This window comes from Dermacentor andersoni, chromosome 7 (genome assembly GCF_023375885.2).
Source record: "Dermacentor andersoni chromosome 7, qqDerAnde1_hic_scaffold, whole genome shotgun sequence".
NCBI lineage: Eukaryota > Metazoa > Arthropoda > Arachnida > Ixodida > Ixodidae > Dermacentor > Dermacentor andersoni.
The window spans coordinates 90,514,147-90,539,613 of record NC_092820.1 but is presented as its reverse complement, the minus strand read 5'-3'; the positions used below and the strand labels follow the sequence as shown (position 1 = coordinate 90,539,613).

At 43.8% G+C, this 25,467-nt stretch overlaps 1 protein-coding gene across 2 annotated transcripts in view; it reads right to left on the bottom strand.

Moving 5' to 3' along the window:
• LOC129385711 (uncharacterized) overlaps window positions 1-25,467 on the bottom strand; it is a 105,429-nt gene that overhangs the window by 17,821 nt on the left and 62,141 nt on the right. For both annotated transcript variants that reach the window (XM_055072700.1, XM_055072701.1), the window contains exons 6-7: window positions 19,498-19,598; window positions 9,707-9,792 (exon numbers count right to left, since the gene is read on the bottom strand). In XM_055072700.1, the coding sequence (XP_054928675.1) occupies window positions 9,707-9,792; window positions 19,498-19,598 (187 nt within the window). The remainder of the gene's footprint in view (window positions 1-9,706; window positions 9,793-19,497; window positions 19,599-25,467) is intronic.

Genomic DNA, 25,467 nt, shown 5'->3' with positions numbered 1-25,467 from the left:
CAGGCCCAGGGGCTGACCTGACGTTTAGATTCTGGAGACCTTCCCTTACTTCGCATGCCTTGAAGAGTTTATCTAGCTCGGGGCAAGATGAGCCTTTGTATGGGGGATAGTCTTCGTCACTCGAGTTGCCCAGTGGCAGATACTTGCGAGCGAGTCTGTCGAGTACGCTCTGCGATGTCTCTGATTGTGATGCCTGGCGTAGAACCTTCACTATCACTTGTCTTTGGTTTGACTTGGTATTGGTATCATCGAGCAGATGTTTGAGTAGGTTCCCTTTTGCTCGAACTCTCATCTGGCCTTTAACAGAATTGCAGACCTCATCCCATTGTTGTCTGCTGAAGGTGTGGCAGTGGTCTTCTTTAGTTTTGTTGAGCTCCGCGATTTTTTTCGGATCCTTCTGTTTAGTTTCTGCCCTTTCCATTTGTTCAAACGTGATGTTTGAGCTTCTAGAACATGAGCGAGGCGGCTATTTATCCTGTCTACCTCCAGTGCAGTCTGGAGTTTCTTTGTCACCACGCTGATATCCTCCTTTAACTGTTCAGCCCACTTCTCAAGGCTAAGTGCTGAGTCATGTGTTTGTGCTCGCTCTTCCCTATTCTTGCGAAAGTAATGCCAATCTGTAATAGTGAATTCTTTGAGGTCCCCGCTTCTCACGATGACGGAGGTGGCCAGGATGTTGTTATCACTGCCAAGGTCCACTTGGAGGTTGGACCAAGATGGCGATTGCATATTCCGTATGAAAAAGACATCAGGTGTGGTGCTCCTAGAGCAGGAGTTGCCGATCCTGGTCGGAAAAGCCGGATCTGTTATAAGCGTGAGGTTATTGATTGTAGTTTGCCATAGGTCAACGCCCTTGCGGTTAGCTTGTACGTACTCCGATGCTTGATGCGGAGCGTTGACGTCTCCGGCCACCAGGAGTGGGAATGTGTTGGCCTTGCTTGTAGGCCTGTTGATCATTGCCGCGAATCTTTGCCTTAGGTCTTTGGGTGTACTGTATATGGTAAATATAAATATACTTGTCTTGAACGGTCCGCTGGGGATGATTTCAACGAGCGAGTGTTCAATCTTAATGGAGTCAAGATTCAGATCGTGGGCTACGAACGCACATTTGTTGGTGACTAATGTGCTGATTCCCCTCTTCCCATCACCATATTGGGTATGCGATTTATAGCCTTGTAGGGTGACTGTTTCCGTGAGCGTTTCTTGCCCCTAGAAGGGGCACGGTCCTGGTAGCCGCCATCGTCGCCGCCGGGGTCTCGGGATCGGCTCCTGGGTCTGTGCGTGCTGCTGAGGGCCGGCTTGAGAGGGGTTGGCGACACAGTTAGTTGTTTGCATTGTTCGCCGTTGCGCCGTTCTCTTCTCAGTTTTCTAACTACAAACGGAATTTGGAAGATTTGCTTGCATGTTCTGTCAGCCTTGGGATGAAGCCCACCGCAGAGGGTGCACTTCGGGGTACATTCGTGCTTATCGTCCGGGTTACTGGAGAGAACCAAGGTATTGTTGTTAGTCATCGCTTAGAGCTAGCCAGATTATTTTTTGAGTTCCTCATAATTGCATATTTTGTCCTAAATAATTTAATAATCAACTTCTAAATAATTATATCTACATTAACAGTGTCAATGAGAAAATTATAGAGCAACAAGAAAAACTCTGGATACAGCTTTGAGCTGCCATATACGTGCTATATAAAAGTGTTTTCCGAGTGTGAAAAAAAGCCCGCGACTCGCCGATAGAGCAACCTTGCCTGTATCCCCTGGCTTCTTTCACGCCCGGAAAAACATTTTTTGTAGGACTCATATGGAAACAGCTATATCGGGACTTCTTTATGTTGGTTTACAATTATAATTGATACTTTTCATGTAATAATAACATTCGAGAAGTTGATTGAACAATCACGACAAATGTAATTCGACGAAATGCTAATAATAATCTGATTATCTCCAAGCGAGGGCATACAATATTACGTTGGTTCTGTTCAGCTACGTCGCATTTGCGTGTTTTTCAATCTTGGTGCGTAGTACTTGGGACACCCTGAATATAAGCAAGATTACTTTTTCGGTTCACCTATGAAACCACAAATGCCTTGTATTAGAAACAATAGAAGAAAAAAGAGTTGATTGTGCTGTGTATGATTGGGGGCAACGATCTCAATTTGGGCAGCAGTGGTAAACATCGTTCACCACACATCGTCGCTGACATTTTCGTTAATTTTGCACGGACTGTGGCAGCAGCAGCGATGGCGTAAGCGCATATTCTAATCAAGTGTATGTGGAATCTTTGCAGGTGGGTTGATCTTTTCACATTACCTTAAACACAGGAAGTCCTATTATTTTTTATTACCGCTGATGTTGGTGCCAAGAACGCGTTGGGCCATGAAAGTTGTGCTGTGGGTGTGCTGCCGTTTGGTACCAGTCGACCACAGAACTTGTACCAGTTAATCATACCTTGTATCACAGTTACACTAGCCATGTGTAAGGATTTGAGTGAACTCACCGACGAAATAAAACACGACATAAAACACGATATCCGAGTTTCGCGTGAAAGTTTCGAGCGAGACAATGAGGAAGGATATCAGAAAAATCAAGTCTAGCTTTTCCCTCGTAAATACATGTTATGAATATATGAAGGCCTCCTTAAATGATGTACGAACGAAAAATGTAGAACTCAAAGCAGCGGTGAAAGTGGTAAAGAATGAACGTGATGTTCTTCGCACTGGTTTCGGGGAAAACGAGAGGAGACTCGTTCAAACTGTGCAGTACTCCAGACGACTCACTGTGGAGGTAGAGGACATTCCGCACTCACCGAACGAATGTGTGCTGGAAATAACTAAGAAGCTTGCAATAGCCATTGGAGCACCTCTTGTGGGCAGTGAAATTGAAGCGTGTCATCATGTTCGATCTCAGGGTGGAAATCAATTATCGAATATAATTATACAGTTTACGCACCGTGAAAAATGGTGCAGTTTCCTACAGAGAACAAGGAAACAAGGCGTTACTTCAGCCGATCTCGCGTTTGCTTCTCGTGTTCCAGTATATGTGAACGAGCACTTGTGCCCAACTCTTCAACATCTGTTCGGATTGGCGAACGCCAAACAGAGATAATGTGGCTGGAAGCACATCTCGTCGTCCAATGGGAACATTTTTGTCCGGAAGTCGAACACGTCGGAAGTCGTATCCATTGCGCACATTGAATACTTGTCTAGAATAGTTTATTTCTTCTTTCTCTGATTCTCACCGCCATACATAAAAGAAGGTATTCTTGTAAAGAAACATATTTCATGCGAAATCTTTGAATACTTCCCTGACATAACTGCTGATTATGAGATCCTAGGCTTGCGCAGTGGGAGTACAGTGTCATCGGTTTGTTATAGACCACATTCAGGAACTGCACAGCGCTAACTTTCATTGATTTGTAGTTTTCATGGATATGGCAATGCTCACAACGTGGACTTAATTTGAGGAGGAGATGTAAATCTGAATTTGTTGGTTTCTACGAGTATTCGAAATGGGCTTAAGACAATCATATAAGCAAATGGCTTCATATATGCTATAACAAGGCCAACGAGAGTCACCCGTACATGTGAATATTTGTTGTATATATTTATAACAAGCATGAATAGTGTCCTAATTTTGGAGATGTCACTATCATTTTGGTATATTCATGTTAGTACGCAAGAACTGCGGCATATCGTAAACACCAAAGAACAACATTTCACTCAAGTAATCGCGCAAAGACAACTTGAGCGATTCCGTAGCTCAGTCAGTCAGCAGAAATGGGAAAGTACTTATGAATCTAATGAAAGTGATATGGTGTACAACAATTTTATAGATACCTTAAAAACATATATCGGCAATGCTTTCGAACGAACAAGGTAAGGAAATCGCGCAAGGCACGAAAACCCTGGGTGAATCATGATATATTACAAATTATTAGGCACAAGAATGAACTGTATGAACATTTTGTGAAAACAAAGTATCTTGAGGTACTTAAAGAATTTAAAGCATACCACAATAAATTTACACCTAAACTCAAGACGGCCAAAAAGAAATACTATATTAACATATTTGTGGTGACAGTTTAAAAAAGTCAGACCAAATCTGGAGAAAGCTTGGGCAGCTCCTGAATCCTAACATTGCTTATAGATCTTTGCATACTTTGCATAGTCTTGAGCTTGCAGGCCAAGGTCTTTCAGGTATTGAAATGGAAAGCGCGGTTAATCACTTCTTTATTGAACAAAGACCGGCGAGCAGTGTCAATACTAGTTCGATTCATACTCCTTCTGGCACAAGTCCATTAAATTTCAGCATGTGAACTTGCTGTTTTTATAACCTACAGATTGCGTAGGCGTTTTATCCTGTATCAACTCTCTAAAAAATAGTAAATCCACAGATACTACTGGAATTCACATTACGCCCGTTAACCAAGTACTCGATTTAATTTGCCCAGTAATAAGGTGTATTTACAATCTTATTGTATACAGTGCTGTGTTCCCTAAGGCCATGCAAGAAGATCGAGTTATACCAGTGTTTGAAGGTGGCAATAAGACATTTATTAACAACTATTGTCCAATCTCGATTTTGCCTCTAATATCTAAAGGTATGAAAAAAATTCTGCAAATTAGAATCTTCGTCATTCTATACAATAATTCATTCTAAACTCGTTTCTGAGCTTAAAAAATATGGAATACGTCGAATAGCAAACGATCTACTGAAATCGCACCTTCCTAAAGAACTAAACATGTATATGTAAGCAATAACAGGTCATCCTTACAGTCAATACATGCTGGAGTACCTCAAGGCAGCATTTTGGGGCCGCTCCTTTTCGCAGTTTATGTAAATGGCATTGTGTCCTGCTACGCGGACACCCAATATATTTCTTTAGCCGATGACACGTCTGCTTTTATTACTGGTATATCGACGGCTGATATTGAACGCAAACCAACTGTGCGCTTGCAAAAATAAAAAAAAATGGGCTGATGCTAATATTCCTGAACTAAACTTTAGCAAAACGAAAGTTGTCCTATATGCACCTAAGGGCAAAACTATCCCCAGGTTACATAATATACGCATGAGTAATGATAAAATCGAACTTGTTGATGATATTCAAATGCTGGATGCTTTCTTCTCAAGAGACTTAACTTTGTATAAACACGTAGAGTACCTCTGTTCTAAAGTTTCCCTGCAGTTGGTATAATTACTAGACTAAGAAATATACTCCCTGTAAAATTAAAATTTTACTCTACAATTCATTGGTGCTTTCCTTGCTTCAGTATTGTCAACTTGTATTGGGTACAACGTGTATTACTAATATTTTAAATGCATTTACTACAAAAGAATGCTATATGATGTATTGCAAATTTACCTTAATATTAGCCCGCTATATAGTTGTCTGTACAATATAATATTTCTCCTGTGCATCAACTATATCATAATAGATTGTGCAATACATACATGATTGACCTTGCTACCTACGTGCAAATAAAAAGATACTTCACACGAGAAACAAATCATTATGGTTTGCACCGACCTCAGGAGCTAACTATTATAAAATATTATTATCCTATACCTTCCCGCATTTATGAAATAAGTTGCATCAAGAATTGTTTGACCCGTTCTGTTACTGAAACAATGACATCAGACTTTTCTTATCGACAATGTCTAAATGATAAGTGAAGCTTATGAGCATGGGAGGAGATCACGAAGCGTAGGAAGCTTGATACAGGGGAAGGAGAGAATGAGGTTAGAATGAAGGGAAACAAGATGGACGCCAGTGCCACAGCCATGCCTTACGTCTATTGTGTTTTTTAATTAGGAACGCTAGATTATTTTGGCGCAGCCGACAACTGACTCCAACATGTAGGTGACATTTTTCTTTGAGGAGATCTCCGCAGAGAATATAATCTTTTCGAGATACCAGGCTCAAGGTGAACCAGCGGTGAAACTACCTCGCGAACTCAATTCGGCATAACTAGTGAACCTGGTTTTAGAGAAAGCTTCCATGGGCACTGTTGAACTACGTCGGAAGAGTGCTGGGAATGTGAACTTGCGTCTGGCGATCTTCAACGAATTAGTTCTTCAACCGATGCGTCCAAAAGAATCTGGATCACGGTCTTTGACGGAATAGGTGAGCGTCGTTTTGAATGCTCTTCAGCTGCAGCAAGAACAGATTGCGCAACAAAACCAACTGGTGACATCGCTTATAAGGTCTCTAAACGATGGGAAGCCGGTGACTAAATTTGTAGAGCCCGATGCGTTCGACAGCATGTCCTCAAGTCCAGGAGGTTAGATTGAAGTCTATGAATATGCCGATGGGATGAGCAACTGGCTCTCTAATGAGGGTAACATTAAAAACCTGCGTAGTTGCTTAGGAGGTGTTCCACGGAAGTGATACAATCTGCACATAATTGAAGAAGCTGGCAACTCTTGAAAGCTGTGGAAGCAACAATCCTTGACGACATTCCGAAGCAACCCAGTGCGAAGACAGGACGCTGCCCTTAATTTTAAATTCAAGCAGGGCTCCCTCGTCGAGTATTTCTTTGAAAAACGCCGCCTTTTAAAGGTGGCCGAGTCTATGCTTCCTTCTGCTGTAGTAGCACTAGTAATGCACGGACTGCACGCGGAAGTCCACCTAAACCTATGGACTCGCTCTTGGATTGCTGTCAGGACGTACAATCGACTTCAGAAGAAAATGTAACCGTTAACTCAAGCAGTCGCTTCAGACAGACCGACGCGGATTGGTCAAGCTGTAAAAAGCGAGAACCGAGCCACCTTAAAAGCAGCTGAGAGAAATCGCGTTGGCGCGCTCCCAGAGGTCGGGTAAATAAAGTCGACAACGACACTGTCCCCCTACGTTCGGACGCTGAAGAGTTTCCGACGAAAACAACTAATAAACAAGGGTGATCAGTCAGACCAGACGATCATAGAGACCCGAGCCAATAGCTTTAGAAGCGGTATTGTCGCGTGCATTGCCCCCTTCGGCGATTTCCATTTCCTGCTTTGCTTGATTACATTCAAAAACTGAAATAGGCTTTTAGTACTCCTTGATTACACATGACTCATTGCATTTCTAAAGAATGAAACATTTTTTTTGTAATATGCAAAAATGTTTCACTAAGATTGGTTATACTCCGCAGAATTCTTATTTTCCTGATTTATGGCATGCATGTGACCCATTGTTGCTTACTTCTGAATGTTGATTGAACTCAAGTGGTGTCGTGAATCTATCACACATTGCATTTTTGTTCAATAATGAATCTGAGCTAAGTCGATATAATTGTTCCATTCTTTACCCTGCTTCTTCATTTATTAAAGTTTTTTCCTCACAGGGTTACGAAAAAGCATAGGGTGAGGGGGGTACGAAGTAAAAGTTTTAACAAAATACAAGTGGTAAAGAGATATCGGCACATAGAAGCATTCAAATATTGTCACAGTACGAAGAACTTATCTAATACAGGAGCTATACAGATGGTAAACAAGAGAAAGAAACATATTAGCATTGCGTAAAAACAGCAACAATTTACATAACATCACAGTATCAACAGCAAGAAGCATCCCATAAAGCAGGAAGTTGCATTGCTTCATCATACTATACATAATGAGTGACTTAGATTGATCTAGTGCACAATAATAGCACATATGTACATACCATAATGTACTAAAAGAGTGAGGATAGCTGGGAAAAAAAGCAGCATTTCATCAGTTACGCATTGGTGCATTGCGTAACGCTAAAAAATCGCACATGACATGATTAGTAATGTGATCCTGGTCACAGCATTCTCGTGCGCTTGAAGTCTTGATTTATTATTGCAAATAGATTTGCACATTTTTGAAAAATTTTCACGCTATCTTTCAATAAATGCCTTGTCATTCCCCCGTCTGCGTCACTTAACCTGCGCATGTTTTCCATATGCCTTCTAAACTGATAGGACGTTAGACATAGAACTTCTATTTTTTATTCGCCACTACGTTGAAGCGAAAGTTATCTGGTTTCCCTGGCTGTTGTGCAGCTCTTCGTAAGGATTTTCTGCTCTTTTCACTATTTAGTCGACAGTGGTGATTACATTGCCACGCATACTTTTTACTGTTTACGTCTTGTTCCATCAAATGCCCAGTTTTCTTCAGGTCAATTCAATCCTTCATTTCTTTACCGTTGCCAATAGGTTTTAGATGTAATAATTTTGCACGTCATGGGTTCTCCCAATGCAGGTCATTACGTTAGATCTTCTCCAGCTGATTTTTCGTGCTCCTGTTGTTCAGCTATGTGCCCACCCCACCGTCGTGCGTAGAGCGGTTTGGGCAGCTCACAAGAGCAGCAGTGTGAGACGACTGGTTTATGTGGAACAAAAGAGCATTCTGTTTCTTTGCTGAGGAGCCGCAGTCGCCAACTTGTTAGCCAGGCGTATTCTCAGAACACCATCCGACAGTGGTCAGCGCAATGGTTAACATTCGTGTCGACTTGAATGCTACGCTTCGCGGCAGTTATATTTTATTGCCCCGTATGTTTGTTTACTGCGCGTTGCAATAACAAGGGGCACTACGTTTACAAAAAAAAAGCACGCGCGCCCGAGCAGATGATCATTCTGTTTTTCATGCGTGTGTATTGCGTGCGTTCAATTATTAGCTGTAAAGGAGTCTCCATACTCCACCCAGAAACCAGTCTACTAAGCAACGTCAAACCTTCATAAATATTTTATCGGTGGTAATGGACTATCGCTGCGGTAGTACGTAATTTTCCATCTAGCTGCTTGCGCAGAGCATGCAGTCATGCATAGTTTATTTCCGAGCTATACATTTGGGCCTGTAGCATGCTTGAGTATTTCAATGTAATAATTAGAGGTAATGGATACATTTCATGATTAACATTGTAGCCAATACGAGCAATACAAGTCTATCTTGGTAAAAATGAATGACTTTCTACTGACTTCGTTCGTCCCCATGCCTTCCATAGCGAAACGTAACGATGACGTGCACCAACTAGGCGCTTTTCAAGCTCTGCTTTTGTTCAAAAGAAGTAGATTCATATTCACAATATAGATCTCTACGACTTTTCATACGCTTAAGAGCAGTGAGCTACAGACTGCTTGGAGAATTCATCACATTTCTGGTACTTAGATTGGAAGGCTACGTAAGGTGTTTTCGCGAGTCTTTTCGAAGGATGTTTGCCTATGTCATGCAAATGTAAATATATATATATATGTATATATATATATATATATATATATATATATATATATATATATATATATATATATATATATATATATATATATATATATATATATATATATATATATATATATGTGTGTGTGTGTGTGTGTGTGTGTGTGTGGGTATGTGTATGAGTTACTTCCTTTTAATAAATTAAATTGGCATCATTTCTATTATCCCTATGTCACCATAGAGTAAATTTCCTTGAGGCTCGAGCTGAAATCAATATATCCTTCATATTTGAAAGTCTCAGAAAAATGGCAGCAGGTGCTGATAAAATAGACGCGAAATAGGTTTTCTGAAGGAGCCGAAGGGAATACATTCCGTACAAATTTATTCTGTCTGCTCCTCGCTCTACTGTAATTCGCGTCCTACCAGCTGAGTCAGAATGTCTGCTTCCGTGATTTCTCATATGAAGTGTTTTCCTCGATCGGACATATTCGTATCTCGTTGACTACTAGCCAATATCGAATGTAGTTATTGTAGAAGAGACTACTTACTCTCCGCTGCCAGCGCCGTATTTCAAAAAAAAAATTCCGTAAGATCCGACGCCGAGGCGAACGGGCTGAAGAAGAAATTCTTCTCCCTAAAGAAAATATGAAAACAAAGAAAACAAGGGCCTAAAGTCACACAAGTGTCTCATGCAAGAAGTGTTCGTAGGAGAAGTGTCCAGGAAATGCTGACGGTGGAAATATTACAATCGAAGGCGGCTCTTCGATGAGAGAAATACTTATGAAAAGAAGTCGCGCGTTCAGCACCAGATGTTCAAGGACTGCTGCGATTTATTTCGGTGATGTAAAGCCCCAGGCGCAGTAGACAAAAAAAAAATAACACACCGCGCCTCCGGCTGTGAAACGATGATGCAGGGAAACGATATAGTTATGCAGATAGAGGCTGGACTAGTATTGAAGTGATTGAAGCTCGCCGTAAAATTGATTATGAAGAACAACTGAGGAATATGGAAGAAAGTGAATGAGCTGGGAGAGTGTTGAGGTATTTGTACAGGAAAAACATTGATTCACAGAAGAGGAAAAAAACTAGGAAGCTTACCAGCAAGTACGTGGCCTGAAGGGTGAGCAAGACAGCAGCAAAGAAAGCGCAGTAGAAAGTCAGAGAGGCTGAAACAATCTCATCGGTGATGGCAAAAGGAAAGAAACCTGCCATGAGTAACTAAGAGGAAAAAACGAAATCAGGAAAGAAACAATTTATGATATTTCAAAGGGAAGCTCATTACTTTTCGAAGACAGATCGGGACGCTTTGGAACACGCACCTATGAAGCGAGACATAAGAAGGAAGAAGAAGCATGTGCTTGCTGCGGTAAAGCTAGGGAAACAATGGATCATGTTTTATTAGAATGTGAAGATGTCTGCTCAGCGGTCCATTTTGGCACCACTGGCCTCTTTGAAGGCTTTGAGTTCAGCGAGAGCCCTGCAAAAGTATACATGTCCGCAATTGAGATTAGTGAGAGGTGATTGGAAGATTGGTGGAAGAAAAGTAGGAAAACGACAAAAAAACGGAGACGTACAAAAGCAATGTTCGCAATAGGGCATCAGAAAATTCAGTTGTGGGAGTTCCTAGGTTTTTCTTGTTTTTTTCCTTGTTTAACCTAGTTAGGACAATAGACAGTATAATACCAAGAGCTTGGCGGCGCAACCGACTGCCCTGTTCTAAAGTGGACACTAATAGCATACATACATACATCCGATGATGCAGCAGTGTGGCATCCCCGACTGGCTGGGCACTTTCGCGGCAGTCATGTGACAGCATGAAAATCTCGTCTCCGATTTTTCACTCTGCGCATAGGAGTGAGATGCCGTGCGCTATGTTCTTTGTCTGCAGACAGATCGGTGATAGCTTTAGATTTTTCTGCATTCGTTTCTAACGCCAGTCATGGGAGATGAAGGTGACGACGTCGTTGTCACTATGATTTTAATCATTAGCGTGCGGTTCCCTTTTATTTGCGACATCACCGCATTCGAAAGACAAAGAAAATGAGGTACTGGGGTCGCCTTCTTGTCCTTGAGTCCAAGGTGCGTCTCGTCGTAGAGTGTCTTTTACAGTGCACTACCTGCGAAACCCTTTTCGTCGGGACGTCTCGGTTGAGATTTATACTTCTAAATACGATCGAAAATCATGAGGACCAAAACAAGCTCGAATGAAACCAAACGAAAGGCAGACGAAACATATGTAAACAAGGCGCGAGGCGAGAGGACAAAACTGGGAAATGAGTCGTCCGGCTGAAACTAGACACGAGTGTCGATCAAGCGATGACGGAAGGTCCGGGTGACAGCGGCTTCCCGCGCGCACGTCATTGATGACGTCATTGATGGGACTGGTATCATTGGTCTCCCTTTTCACGGCACGCGGAATGACGCGAGAAAAGATTTCGAGGACCATGAAGCATCGTCTTAAAGAGTGGAAATAAAATAGCACTACAAGGTCTCTGACTGCTTTTCACGCATCCAAGTAAGTGCAGTTAGGTAATCGTAAAGTCCACTGGGGAACTCTGGTGGCGAACGCTATGCACGAAGGCGATACCTCTGGTAGAAATGCGGCCGTTTGCGTGGGCTGCGTTGTGGCGGAGGCGAATGCCAGCTGGAGGGGTTGCACGCAGCTCTATGGCGTTGGACATTTGCGCGTGCCGGCTCGTGCAAATCTCGGAGGTCATTGGCGCTCTATGCTTGGTAGAAGCGCTGGAAACGGGGATTGGTGTTTTTTGAGTTTCCGCATGACAATTATTTTTCACCTATATTGAAATTACAATCCGACGCTATCTTGTCTATAGCTTGTGTGGTAAATGACACTTTACGATTTTTCTGGCGTATCGTATCTCGAGAAATTCAATTAATACAGTAACTTTCTTCTGCTACAAGGAGAGGCTGTGTGTCTGGGTGTGCGTGTTTGCAAATGATATTTGCCGAAACGAAGGTCGACGCCAGATTTTCTGCGACACAGGCATTCGGCTGTATCGCGCAAAGGTTGCTCCAGGACCGAACCCTCCCGTGGCGCGTAAAGGATGCCGGGCGGCAGCTTGCTAGGCGCGCGTTTGGTCACCGGGGCTATGCAGAATGCGTTTCTTTTATTCTCTAGCGTAGTCGATGCATCGCGCCTACATTGTTTCAATAAATGTCTTTTAATGTGCTTCAGTGCATTGTTGTCGTTATTAAGGAGACAGACAACCACTCCGAATATGAAACGAGATGACCCCGCTGATTGAATGATTCCCTATCGTAGTGGCTAAAACGAGCTATGTTTTTCTCATTACACGGGCTTTGATATTTTCATTCATCACTAAAAGTCGCAAAAGATGACTTTTGGCGCCCCACGCGGCAAAAACATGAAGCCGAGTAAGAGGTTCACCCCGTGACCTGTTACTAGTGTGCGCAGTTAATCGTCTAATTATTAGTATTGAATGGCAGTATACTTTCTATTATTAACTTTTTTTCCTCACTTACAATGTGCCGATAAGCCTTCGTTTGTACTGAGCAAAAATGTTTCGCGGCCTCCACCGTTATTTTTGATGAGTTGGCTTGGCTCGTCCATCGACAAAACGTCGACAGGGGCCAGCCAGCCATGACGTAGGCGTGTACTTGGGAAAACAACGCAGTACTAATATAAGAAATATCTGTACAACAACGCGAACTTGTTGAACCAGATTTTCTTTTTATTTTTGAAGTTGTTTAAACGGTCACAATGCAGCTGGTTAACCGCTTAAACTTACTCCCTTGAAGATAGGTAGATGGGCGGCTTTCAGAATTTGCGAGGCGGGCTATCGACATCGCTGACACTTCTCAGCGTAGCCGGACGAGGGACTGTTACTTTTTTCGAGGCTGCTCAGATCGAAAAAGTATGCTTACTAAATATTAACGCACGTTTGGAAGGAACCGCGGCAGATGTACGGACTACCGAGGGGGAGCTTGGCGTTGCGCACTAAACAACGGTTGTCAGTCCCTTAATGTTCGATGCAAATATACGCCTACTGTATCCGCGAATTTCGAAAGGTCGTTGTTGGCTCCACAAGCGCTCTTGACCACTCAACTTGTTTACTGAAAATTATGTGGCACTTGTGGCACACGCACCGTAAGAAACGTTCACTGAAGCATCCACCAAGATGCTCTCATCAATAAGAAAAAATGCAATGTTGTAGTAATGACACACAAAATTTGTGGCTACAATAAATATTATGTGGTGCGAGGAATTTAGAGCACACTCATGTTGCAATTACTAATGTTGACAAATGTCATTCTAAGCCCAACACCAGAGGCCCTGTTGGGATCATAAAGAGAACCCTTTGCCATTTACCCCACATCAACTATATCATACCGCTTCTTGAAGCTCACTCGCCATTACTGTTCCTTGCGCCACAAAACCCAACAGATCATCAGTTTTACACATCATAAGTTTAAAACAGGGACTCAGTGAGCTGGAATAAAACAAGTGGTCGACTAAATTACTCATATATCTGCATCTGGAAAGTATGGACATGGAATAGAGCACCATGCCACGAAACTTGGCAATGAAGTACAGGGTAATGTATAGTGTTAATACGTAGCGCGGAGCCATCAAAAAAGAGTAAGAGAAAGAAAAAGTAAAAAAATACAAGAGATAGAAACAAAATAGACAACAGAGATTGACAAATGCGAGAAAAAATTCAGTAAAGGAAATTAGTACAACACACATGGCAGTGACTCTCATTTGAGGCCTTTGTTGCCTGCCTGATTAGAGAAACGCATAAGAGCTAATATTCACAAGAAGATGAGATGTAAGCGTACTGAGAAACTCTAGAGACCACAAAGCACATCATAGTTGAGTGCCAAAGTACTAAACTAGAAGGAACTGTAGGGAACATCGACTTTCTAGAAGCGCCGGAATTAAAAGCGAGTGTAACTCGTAAATGGTGAGTGGTCGACATAGCAGGAGAAAGAGTATTGACGGTAAAAAAATTGCCGCACAACCCATTTCGTGATGACTGTCGATGGTATTGCGCTGGCAGTAAATTATTATAGCGACACAACGTATTGCCACCATCTAAAGGAGTTATGTATGAGGTGTGTACTGCAGCGGTATTCCTGTTTTGCACTTCCGTAACATCTCTGCGCGCCATCTATCACTGCCGCTGCGAAGTCTGCGTGTGGCCTCTAAAGTGAATGGCGTGCCGCTGCATGCGAGCAGTGGGAAACGCTTCATGCGGCAACAGGGCTTTGTCACGTTCCTTTCTGCACACGCTGCGCCATCTTGTGACATAACTGAGAAGTCCACTCGTGACGTCTGAGACGAAAACCATGGCACGCCGGTGCTTGCGAAAGCTTGGAATCGTTCCCTGCCTTAAGCACATTTAGTGGTGCATACTCCGTGACTCAAGTTGGCGAGAAGTTCATGGAAGAGCGGCACATACCCAGCATATTTTTGGCGCTGCTAGCTGAAGCATTGGCGTTAGAGGTGTTCTTTGAGAAACGGCAGATACGGAACCGATTCGTGGCGCTTCCTTCTAATGAGTCGATTTGCTGTCCTCGAAACATCTTTGTGACGTGGCTTTGATTCCGCTCAGCATTGGATAAATTCAAGTGAATTTTATTAGTGCTCATGAAGAGTGCTTGCCGTCATCTTATACACCGGCGGCGATGCCTTCATCTTCCCTGTGGTGCCTGCGACAGTTTCAAGTGAATTTTGCTATTCCCGGAATTACAAGGGCCAATCATCCATCGCCGGCTCTGAAGCAACTGACGCTCCCATTACTGCACCAGACGTATCATGACCGCATACATAAATACCATATATACCTACCAGCTCAACTGCCGCATTCATCGTTCCAGCTCAGCAGGTTACAGTCATATTCAAATTGTAACACATGACTACATCTAGGTCGGCAGAACTTGCAGCTCTCCATGCCGCTAGGACGTAAGTCACCGATGAGCCGACAGAGAAAAGGGTGGTATTTTGTGACTATAAAGCTCTTCACAGCATCAAGTCTGCATTACATCAGAGAGCTTACGAGCAGATGACGTCCGACATCAAGGAAGTACACCACCATGCTCTGGAAACAGGCCACAGCATTATCTTTCAATGCATTGCTGCTAACTGTGGCAAGGTCGGCAACAACCTTGCTGACAGTGCTGTCCGCTCTGCCCATGAACACACAGAGACGCGTCTAATACTTTTGGCGAGGTCGGACGCTGCCCGGGAACTTCGCCTGCTAGCACGCAAATTGTCGCAACATTTCAGGAGTTCAGGTGCCTTCAATTGCCGATTGCGTAAACTAGACCCCATGCTGCGGCTTCTACTGCCCTCTAGCCATTCTCTCGGTGAAACAATCTTGCTATGCCGCTCATGGGTGGGAGTGGCGTTCTCGAATGCCTACTCCTGTTGTATCGGAAGGGCCGAGAGCCCGATGTGCGACGCCTGTAGGTGCGAGGAAACCATAGAGCACCTATTGCAAGCCTGCCCTCGCTACGACGTACAACACTTATCTATGAGGATAACTTTAAACAGATTAGACACAAGACCGCTTTCGTAGTCAAAGATGCTCGGACCGTGGCCACAAACGTCACTGGCACGAAAAGGATTTCTACACTAGTACACTACTAGGCAGGAGATCGACAAATCAGGTTCTAATACCGACATACGCGACTGTATAGTCGGTGGAGGAACAGAGGTTTTAATGACGAGACAAAAGGTGAAGGACCAATAAACAAAATTCTGACAGTGAATTAGACACAAATGAAAATGAATTAGTTCAAGCACGTTAGGTGACAGTTTGTATCAGACCTTTTTGGAAGGGGATGTCAATAAAAATCGGATTCAGCACCCTTGTAAGGGGGCATCCTACACAATCACAAGTGTGAGTATATAGGCGACGCTTGCAAGAGTTCTGCGGTGCGAAGCTGTTAAGGAGGTGCTGTTTGAGCTGCTCAACAGCAGTCACCTTGCAGGCTGCGCCACGCCAAGTTACCGGCTCTTAATGTGAAAAGACTTTCCGACAAGGTTATCAACAGGAAAAACATCACTACCACTTTAACTACATTTGCCATGTCAGTCAAACTACCACATTTCAAAGCAAATAAGAGCTTTTTTGGCACTCTTTTTCTTCCTCTTTTTTTCTTCTTTGGTGGCGGCACTTTCTTCGCCGATGCAATGACCACCTTTCAAAAGAATACCCTCTTGTGCCGCAAAATCAACGACACCAACATGCTCTTGGGGAAGCACATGCTGTCGTTATGAGAAAGACTTTTGGCGTCTCTAGGATCTGGCGCAGTACCGTGTTTTGAACCTTAATTCATTGCTCCTGTGTTTTTGAAATGCCGTCTTTTGTCTTGCCGGCTAACAACTTCGTTTTGAACAACGCCCACACGATATGCAGATCCACATGATACACTATATGCATATGAGGCATGTTGTAGTCGGGCTTTAAAGGAACAATGTTCACCACATGAAAATCCCTAACGTGCGCCCAACGCGCAACGCCCGGGCTTTCTCACATTTTCCACCACGGAAATGGGGCCGCTGCGGTCGGGATTTCCTCCCGAGAACTCCTGCTTAGCAGCGAAACACACTAGTTGCTAAGCCATCGGAGAAGATCAAAGCTAGGTGAGCAGAGAAGGAAAATTTTGTGTAACGAAAAAAAACAAACAAAAAAGACACGATGAATAGCGAGGTGAATTAAAAGTCTCACCTCTCATTCCCTTGATTTCATGTGTTCTCTCCCATTGTTTCTTAGTGCAGCCAAGCTCTTACAGATTGAGAATTTTCGCCATCAGGAAAACGTTGTAATTGCATTGAGAAATATTGCCCGAAAGGTAAAATCCTCCAAAAATTTCTCATCCATTGGATACCGGGAGTGAGATTTGTAGAATGGTTTAAAGAAAGCAGAAGTGGGCATCTAGCACCAAACACTACATTTAGATTAGCATGTTATCGCACTGAATGAAATCCGCCATGGCAGATGAAGTGTCTCGCATCCTATGGGAGCCTGTAAAGCAGTAGGTAGCGCACAGATAGTGAATTTATTTTAAGCCTAAAAGGTAATGAAGCCGTACAAGCTCCTTTGAATGTTCACCATTGTTTGAAGCCTCATGCGAAAGCACTGATTTTTGAGTCAGACGTGGTTACTTGCAGACGCGTTTATGGGGAATATGGCCACACATGACCATCGTAATCACAATTTCTCTTGTTTGAAAATCCTGTTTGGACATATGAGCCCATATAGTGTCTGTTGCATTATGGTTACAACAGCCTGGAAGTTGTTAATATGTGATGCAAAAAAAAAACCGAGAGTATGAAAGTGAAACCCATAAATGCGTCTTCCAGGAAGATTTTGGAAATATTTCTTGCAAAATAAGATATGGAACTGATTATAACATTTGGAACTGATATAACATATGGAACTGATATGGAACATTTACAATTTCGCAAAAAGTGTCACAACGCCATACAAATTCCCACCTCTATTTGCTCCAGAAATATTTACCCACTTTGAGGTTGAATACTTCTTACAAAGCTAAAAGAAATACCTCTAATAAGATTAACATTTCTAGGATACTTCAAACATTTTCTACTGGCAGTCTATCTACCAAGTAAAAGCTGCTCTAAATCCCTTCCCGCCAACTTGGGTCACTCGGCAGTCTATCGTGTGATGAACAGAGATTCGGGCTTTGTTCTGAGTAAGTCTATTTATAAACCAACCATTCCTCCAACTTTTGTCAGCGGGCATGTGCCACAGAGCACCGGCCATTGTCTACTGGCCCAAACGATACTTTAGAAGCTTATTGGCTGCTGCATGGAACTGAAAGGGCGTCGTATATACTTAGCAGTCTCGTTGATCACACATTTGTACGCACGACATTAGTGGACTTGGCTGGAACGCATGGTCCATCGCGTCAAATTGGAAGCGGGAGCCAGGATCCCCGCTGCGTACGACGCCTCTTGCTTGACACACTTCGGCCTCGGCAATATGACGCGTCGCTGGAAGGTCTCCTGGCTATTCGCAATAACGTCCACAATCATCCTGAGAAGGCTTTCGCCTGATTATTTTCGTAAGTCATTAGTATAGTTTAGAAATGACGACAATCTAAACTAAACCAATCGAGTCTTTCTCTTAAGCGTCTTTTTCGCACATACCATATTATGTCTTTATTTATTCTGGCGTGAGCTAGTTTCTCGCACGTTCCGTGGCGAAAAACACGAACAGCTTTTATGTCGTGAATGCTGCCTGCTCTGGCGTCAAACGTTATTTTGTCATCACTCGCGTTTGTATTCGCCGGTTCACGCAGCCGTTTTTGAACGAAGCTTTCTTTATGGTGATCTGCAAAATTTCGCCTGTCTGCACGGTCATCTCTCTTGTCGAGTAGAATTTGTCTCTGCTCCAGCCAGCATACTGACACTATAAAAAATGCGACAGCGTTCGCGAACTCTTGGATGATTCGCCAGCGGACACAAGTCGGGGTACAACTGACAGCGTTTTTGGCACTTAGCCGAGCTCAGAATATTCGCACAGCGTCAGCAACAATTACGGCCACCCACTAGGACGACTTTGTTCTTTAATCACTCTAAATCTCGCGAAGGTTGTGTTATCACTGAAAGTCATCGCTCCCCCAGGATGCCGACCTTGAATGCAATTTACGCTACCTTCGTTTCACCAAGTACCCACAGCATGAACAATCACGGTTACGGACGCAATCCTCGCGGAAATGATTCGCATGCGCCATTTCCAGCACTGCCTGGAATCACCATCCAGTACTCGGCTTCTTGAGAACATCGTGTTCCCTACATCAGATGCCACTAGAGCGTTGAAGAGGAGGATCGGTATTTTCGATTAGCGAAAGTTACATACTTAAAGAAGCCAAATATCCGCGTGGAAATTAGAACGGGAAAGACGCGCCATTTCGCCCAAAGAGAATATACCGATAATTTTAAACAGCAGTTATCGAACAACGGCTTCATTATAAAGCTTCCTCTTCGGAACACATATTTTTTTTTCGTTTGCGGGCAGCCATTCCTGATGAGATGTCCGGCCACAAGTTTGGCTGAAATTTTAATTTAGGAACAGTTACGACTACAAGTTACTGTAAATACGGGTCCAAAATAATTTTGGGAGGGGGGCTTTTACTGTGACCCTCTATTGTTGTGTGTGAACAGCGTTTCGGGCAATCTTTTACAGCGCACACTCCGAAGAAAATGAAGGCTGGCGCTTTTATGTTTTAAAATTCTACTGAATTAGGCAACGGGGTCCAAATATCTGCACACGAATTTCCGGGCACGAAATTGGGAACATGCAATGAGGAATTTCATACTTACGAGGCCAAATTCTGGGAATGCCGTTGCCAGATTATCGTATACATGGATTGAAGTAATAACATTCAAAGATGGAGTAATCTTGTAATGCCATTTTGTTACATCTGAAAAAAAACGATTCATCATGAGATGTTACAATGCTTCATAGAAAGAACATCACTTGTCTAATTGAGCAATTCTGCCGCTGAAATGAAACTTCCAGTAGAACACGAGGGCGCAGTCTTTGAGGCAGATAAAATATTGGTTTTCCTTGCCCCGTTTGACACTCGTCACTACATTGTTTGCGAAGCAGCTTTATTTTGAATATTGGAGTGTTATTATGTATAAATTGTGTTCAGTCGAAGATGCAAACATAGATCTGCATAAATAGGTAAGTCAGATGCGTCTAAAACCGACAGTATGTCTGGTGGATAAGAGATAAAACTTGATTCACGCCTTTATTTTCACTCAATACGCATTTGACTCAATACCCAAGGCAGCTTTCAGTCCCAGGGTGACCGCGATTGAGATACCAGATACCGCAAGTTGTGCGATTTGGTTTGTATTCAGATTTAAGAAACTAACGAGCAGTGCCAAAATACGTAGACACACGGCAGTGAAAACAGACCCGAAGGCAAGCAGCGATTGTGCGGGCCGTTTTCAAACTGGGTTGTCTGCGTCTTCCGTTGCATCTTGGAACTTTCTTAAACAGGTGTGAGGGTTAAATGCGTGTCTTTGATGCGCCTCTCATTGGCGGTGGACCACACGTAAATATCATAAACCGTAGCAGCGCAGTGGTTGCGTATATCGGTGCCTATTGAAGCAGCGCGCTCTAACCTTCGCCTGCACGAGAAGCAGACCAGCACGAATTTCTCTGGATATCGAGTGGTTGCATGCAAACACCCAGTTGATGTAATTTGGAAGTCTGGGGGCACCGACTCTTGCACATCTGGATTTGTGTACGAAATACCTGGCAAAGAAAGCCTTCGCGAGCGTATCGTATACCAGCTTCTTCCAGTACGTAGCAGTGGGAAACCAGCGCGTTTCTTTTTATATGTTAGACTGCACTGGGGACAGTCGCGCTTCCTAGGATTCATCGGGACACTGGCACAGACGCTGGAACAGAAATGGGTCCTACGGAGTGAGGTGCTGGTTGCAATGCTGTGATGCTGTGGCCATCAAAGCATTTCTGCTACGGTCTTCGAATGCGCTGGGTCTCTTTGGGGTTCGCAAGCGCATATTGGAAACTACGTGAGTTTTTGTGCTTACCGCGCCGGTTACAGTACGTAAGGAGTAGGCGCTGTAGAACAAGGAATTCTTTATATAGTTTTTACTGGGGCACACTAGTCTACTGTCCTAATTAACGCGATAGTTTGAAGTTACAAATGTCTATTCCGTGTCTCAGACAGAGAGAGAGAGAGAGAGAAAGGAAAGGGGTAAGGATGGGAGGTTAACCAGAGGGGAAGATCCGGTTTGCTACCCTACGCTGGGGAGAGAGAGGAGGGGGAGGTAGAGTGATAAAGTAGAGATAAAGAAAGAAAGAAGCGTAGACATACAATCGCAGCCGGTCACTGTCGCCGCATACTGCCCCCGCACAGCACAGTGTCGCAGCTTGCAATGATGCTGTGCGACCTGCTCCTTTTGTGCGTGCATTCTGATAACACTGCAGATAACTCTTGCTTCCAATATTTTCTTTTCAATTGTTTGGTCACCTATGTTCTTACCACATACGGAAGTGCAGTAAACGCGTCAATTTCTTAGTGTTTTTTTTTTATTCGTGCGCTCTCAACGCGTGCTTATTGCGTAGCCGCAGTGCATGTTTACTTTTCGTGCACGTCAAGTGCGCATTTTCTGTGCATACCTGTGACGTCTTCCTTTAACGGCTTCATGTTTGCTTAGGAGTCATGACGCCACCAATGACCGCAAGGCGGTGCCATGTTGTTCAGTTTACCCGAAATAAACAAACCTACCAGTCATTCTCACGCGTTCGAAGCGACACCAGGAATGCTGCCGATGATTGATATAATCGCACCAATAAAAAGATGAGGTAATTTCGGGGCTTCTTCTTTACGAAGCGTAACGAAATTGATACTACAAAGCATGTGAAGTTCAAATACGCATACTTTAGCCTGCACCATGCGCCTTCGCCCGGACTATTCCTTTCCACCGAAGGTTAGATCTAGAGTACCGGCTGACACCCTCTACGCGACACCATCTCCGTTTGTGAGCGAGAATAAACAAATCTAAAAAAAGAGAACTCGCTCTTCAATTCAGTTTTGTCATAAGTGTTCTCAAATAAACCGTTTTTATTTTCACGTCTATCGAGTGCGCGCAAACCGATGTCAAAGCTGGTGTTCCGTGTTTTGAGAATGGGTACACTGGTGAGCAAAAGTCTACGGACCACAGGGTCCCCGAAAAAACTAAATTTCATAGCAAATAATGTGCACAAAATGAAATTGACGAACATAGCCGTAAATTCGCGAAGCCAAGTTAGGACTGCAGTCCTCAATTTCAAGTTGCATTCACAGGCAGATTAAAAAAAAGATGGCTTTATAGCGCAATCCCTGGTCCATATACTTTTGCTCACGGGTGTACGTGTGCTGTTGCCGCAGGCTGCCAGCCAAACTCAGTGAAGCTTATATGACATATTGGTGACTGCATAGACGTGTAGCTTGGAATGTACTGCCGAACTAAGATGATGTTACGTTTCATTGACACGTAAAAGCAGAGACGACTATCAAACTCTGTAGTAACTTGTCATACTGCGCCCCAGGTCAGGAGCTCATACAGGATTTGTTTTCGATGTTAAAGTACCAATCGTAACATAAAATTAATGCCGTGGCTCATTGCGGCGTAATTCTTATGAGGGAATTTTTTGTCGCTGATAGAGGCATACGTTTTAGTGGCAGGGAAAAGGCGCGCCTACGATGCGTCTGTGAGGCATGTAAGGCACCTATGGAGACAGCGTCTTGGGAATAATGCGGTAAATATTTACCTCTAGGGGTTGCCTTAGAAACGCGCCGTAGAAAGTTATACTGCGGTGTATGTCGGTAATTATGAGCATGTAAACTACAGAAGTCGCAGTTAGACGCGTAGCGAAGTACGCTTCCGCTACATTTCTTCTGCGCTTGCCGCACACGCAGAGCCCTCTTGCGGCAAACGCAGAAGACCCCCTCCTCGCAATGTACGGCGCTGCCCCTACAGGTGGCGCGCCGTACAGAACCGTTTGCAGAACAGTTTACAGTACAGAATAGTACGTGGATAATGAATACCTTTTTCCACCAGCGGGATAGCCGAAAGTGGACGTGTAGGAGACCGAATGAGGAGAGTAGAAACGGACTAGACTTCATACTCTGCGCTAAACCTGGCACCATACAAGATGTGGACGTGCTCGACAAGGTGCGCTGCAGTCACAATAGGATGGTAAGAACTCGAATTAGCCTAGACTTGAGGAAGGAGCGGAGGAAACTGTACATTAGAAGCCGATCACTGAGTTAGCGGTAAGAGGAAAAATAGAGGAATCCCGGATCAAGCTACAGAAGAGGTATTCGGCTTTAACTCAGGAAGAGGACCTCAATGTGGAAGCAATGAACGGCAGCCTTATGGGCATCATTAGGGATCTGCAATAGAAGTCGGTGGTAACTTCGTTAGAGAGGATACCGGTAAGCTATCGCAGGATACGAAAGATCTGATTAAGAAATGCCAGTGTATGAAAGCCTCTAAGCCTACGGCTAGAATAGAACTGGCTGAACTTTCCAAGTTAATCAACAAGGGTAAGACAGCGTACGTAAGGAAATATAATATGGATAGAATTGAGCGTGCTCTCAGGAACTGAGGAAGCCTAAATGCAGTGAAGAAGAAACTAAGAATAGGCAAGAATCAGATGTACGCGATAACAGACAAAGCCGGCAGTACCATTACTAATATGGATGACATAGTTCAAGTGGCTGAGGAGTTCTACAGAGATTTATGCAGTACCAGTGGCACCCACGACGATAATGGAAGAGAGCATAGTCTAGAGGAATTTGACATCCCAAAACTAACGCCGGAAGAAGTAAACAAAGCCTTGGCAGCTATCCAAAGCGGGAAGGCAGCTGGGGAGGATCAGATAACAGCAGATTTGTTGAAGGATGGTAGGCAGATTGTTCTAGAAAAACTGGCCACCCTGTATACGTAACGCCTCATGATCTCGAGCGTACCGAAATATTGGAAGAACGTCAACATAATCTTAATCAATAAGAAAGGGGACGTCAAAGACTTGAAAAATTATAGACCGATCAGCTTACTGTCCGTTGCCTACAAAGTATTTACTAAAGTAATCGCAAATACAATCAGGAGCACCTTAGACTTCTGTCAACCAAAGGACCAGGCAGGATTCCGTAAAGGCTACTCAACAATAGACCATATTCACACTATCAATCAGGTAACAGAGAAATGTGCGGAATATAACCAACCCTTATATATAGCTTTGATTGATTACGAGAAAGCGTTTCATTCCGTCGAAACCTGTGTAGTCATGAGGCATTACGTAATCAGGGTGTAGACTAATCGTATGTAAAATACTGAAAGATATTGATAGGGGCTCCACAGCCACCGTAGTACTCCATAAAGAAAGCAACAAAATCCCAATAAAGAAAGGCGTCAGGCAGAGAGATACGATGTCTCCAATGCTCCTCACAGCGTGTTTACAGGAGGTATTCAGGGACCTTAATTGGGAAGAATTGGGGATAAGAGTTAATGGGGAATACCTTAGTAACTTCCGATTCACTGATGATATTGCTGTGCTTAGTAACTCAGGGGACCAATTGGAATGTACGCTCACTGACCTGGAGAGGCAAAGCAGAAGGGTGGGTCTAAAAACTAATCCACAGAAAACTAAAGTAATGTTTAACAGCCTCGGAAGAGAACAGCAGTTCACGATAGATAGCGAGGCACTGGAAGTGGTAAGGGCATACATCTACTTAGGGCAGGTAGTGAACGCGGATGCGGATCATGAGACTGAAATAATCAGAATAAGAATGGGCTGGGGTCCGTTTGCTAGGCATTCTCAGATCATGAACAGCAGGTTGCCATTATCCCTCAAGAAAAACGTGTATAATTGCAGTGTCTTACCAGTAGTCACTTACGGGGCAGAAACCGGAGGCTTACGAAAAAGGTTCTACTTAAATTGAGGACGACGCTCCGAGCTGAGGAAAGAAGAACGTTGGGTGCAACGTTAAGGGATAAGAAAAGGGGAGTTTGGGTGAGGAAAGAAACGCGAGGTAATGGCGCCTTAGTTGAAATCAAGAAAAAAAAATGGGCATGGGTAGCACACATAATGAGGAGGCAAGATAACCGATGGTCATTAAGGTTTATGAATTGAATTCCAAGAGAAGGGAAGCGTAGCAGGGGGCCCGAGAAAGTTAGGTGGGCGGATGAGATTAAGAAGTTTGCAGGGACAGCATGGTACCAATTAGCACATGACGGGGCTAGCTGCAGAAGTATGGGATATGCTTTTGCCCTGCAGTGGACGTAGCCAGGCCGATGATGATGATGATATCAGTTCGTCAGGAGGGGGCGTACAATGTGGAAAACAGGCTGCTTCTACTAAGGCAATGTCGCCTAGTCTGGAAATTGACAAAGAACACCTAATAGAGGACATTGCACAGCTCATGCCGAAGAAGGCATGTTAGACCGAGGAGGCCTAGGCGCCGTTGTGGACGACAAATTTTGTAAGTGACGCTGCTAACGGAATGAAAAAGCGATGTTTAAGTGTTGCTCAAACGTTTGCCATGAATCACTACTGGTGACCATGAACACGTGAAACTGTTGCGCGGCGTGATCAGATGATGTGCAACAGCAGAAAGTGCCGCCATCACCACGGGCTTGCGAAAACTACGCTCTTATTCCGCACGTGAGGTCATGCGGCTGACGTACTCAACGTCATCGGTGCAACGATTACACCGTAGCCTTCCTCGAGAGATGTTTAGAAGGCCTTCGCTGGTAGGCTACCGA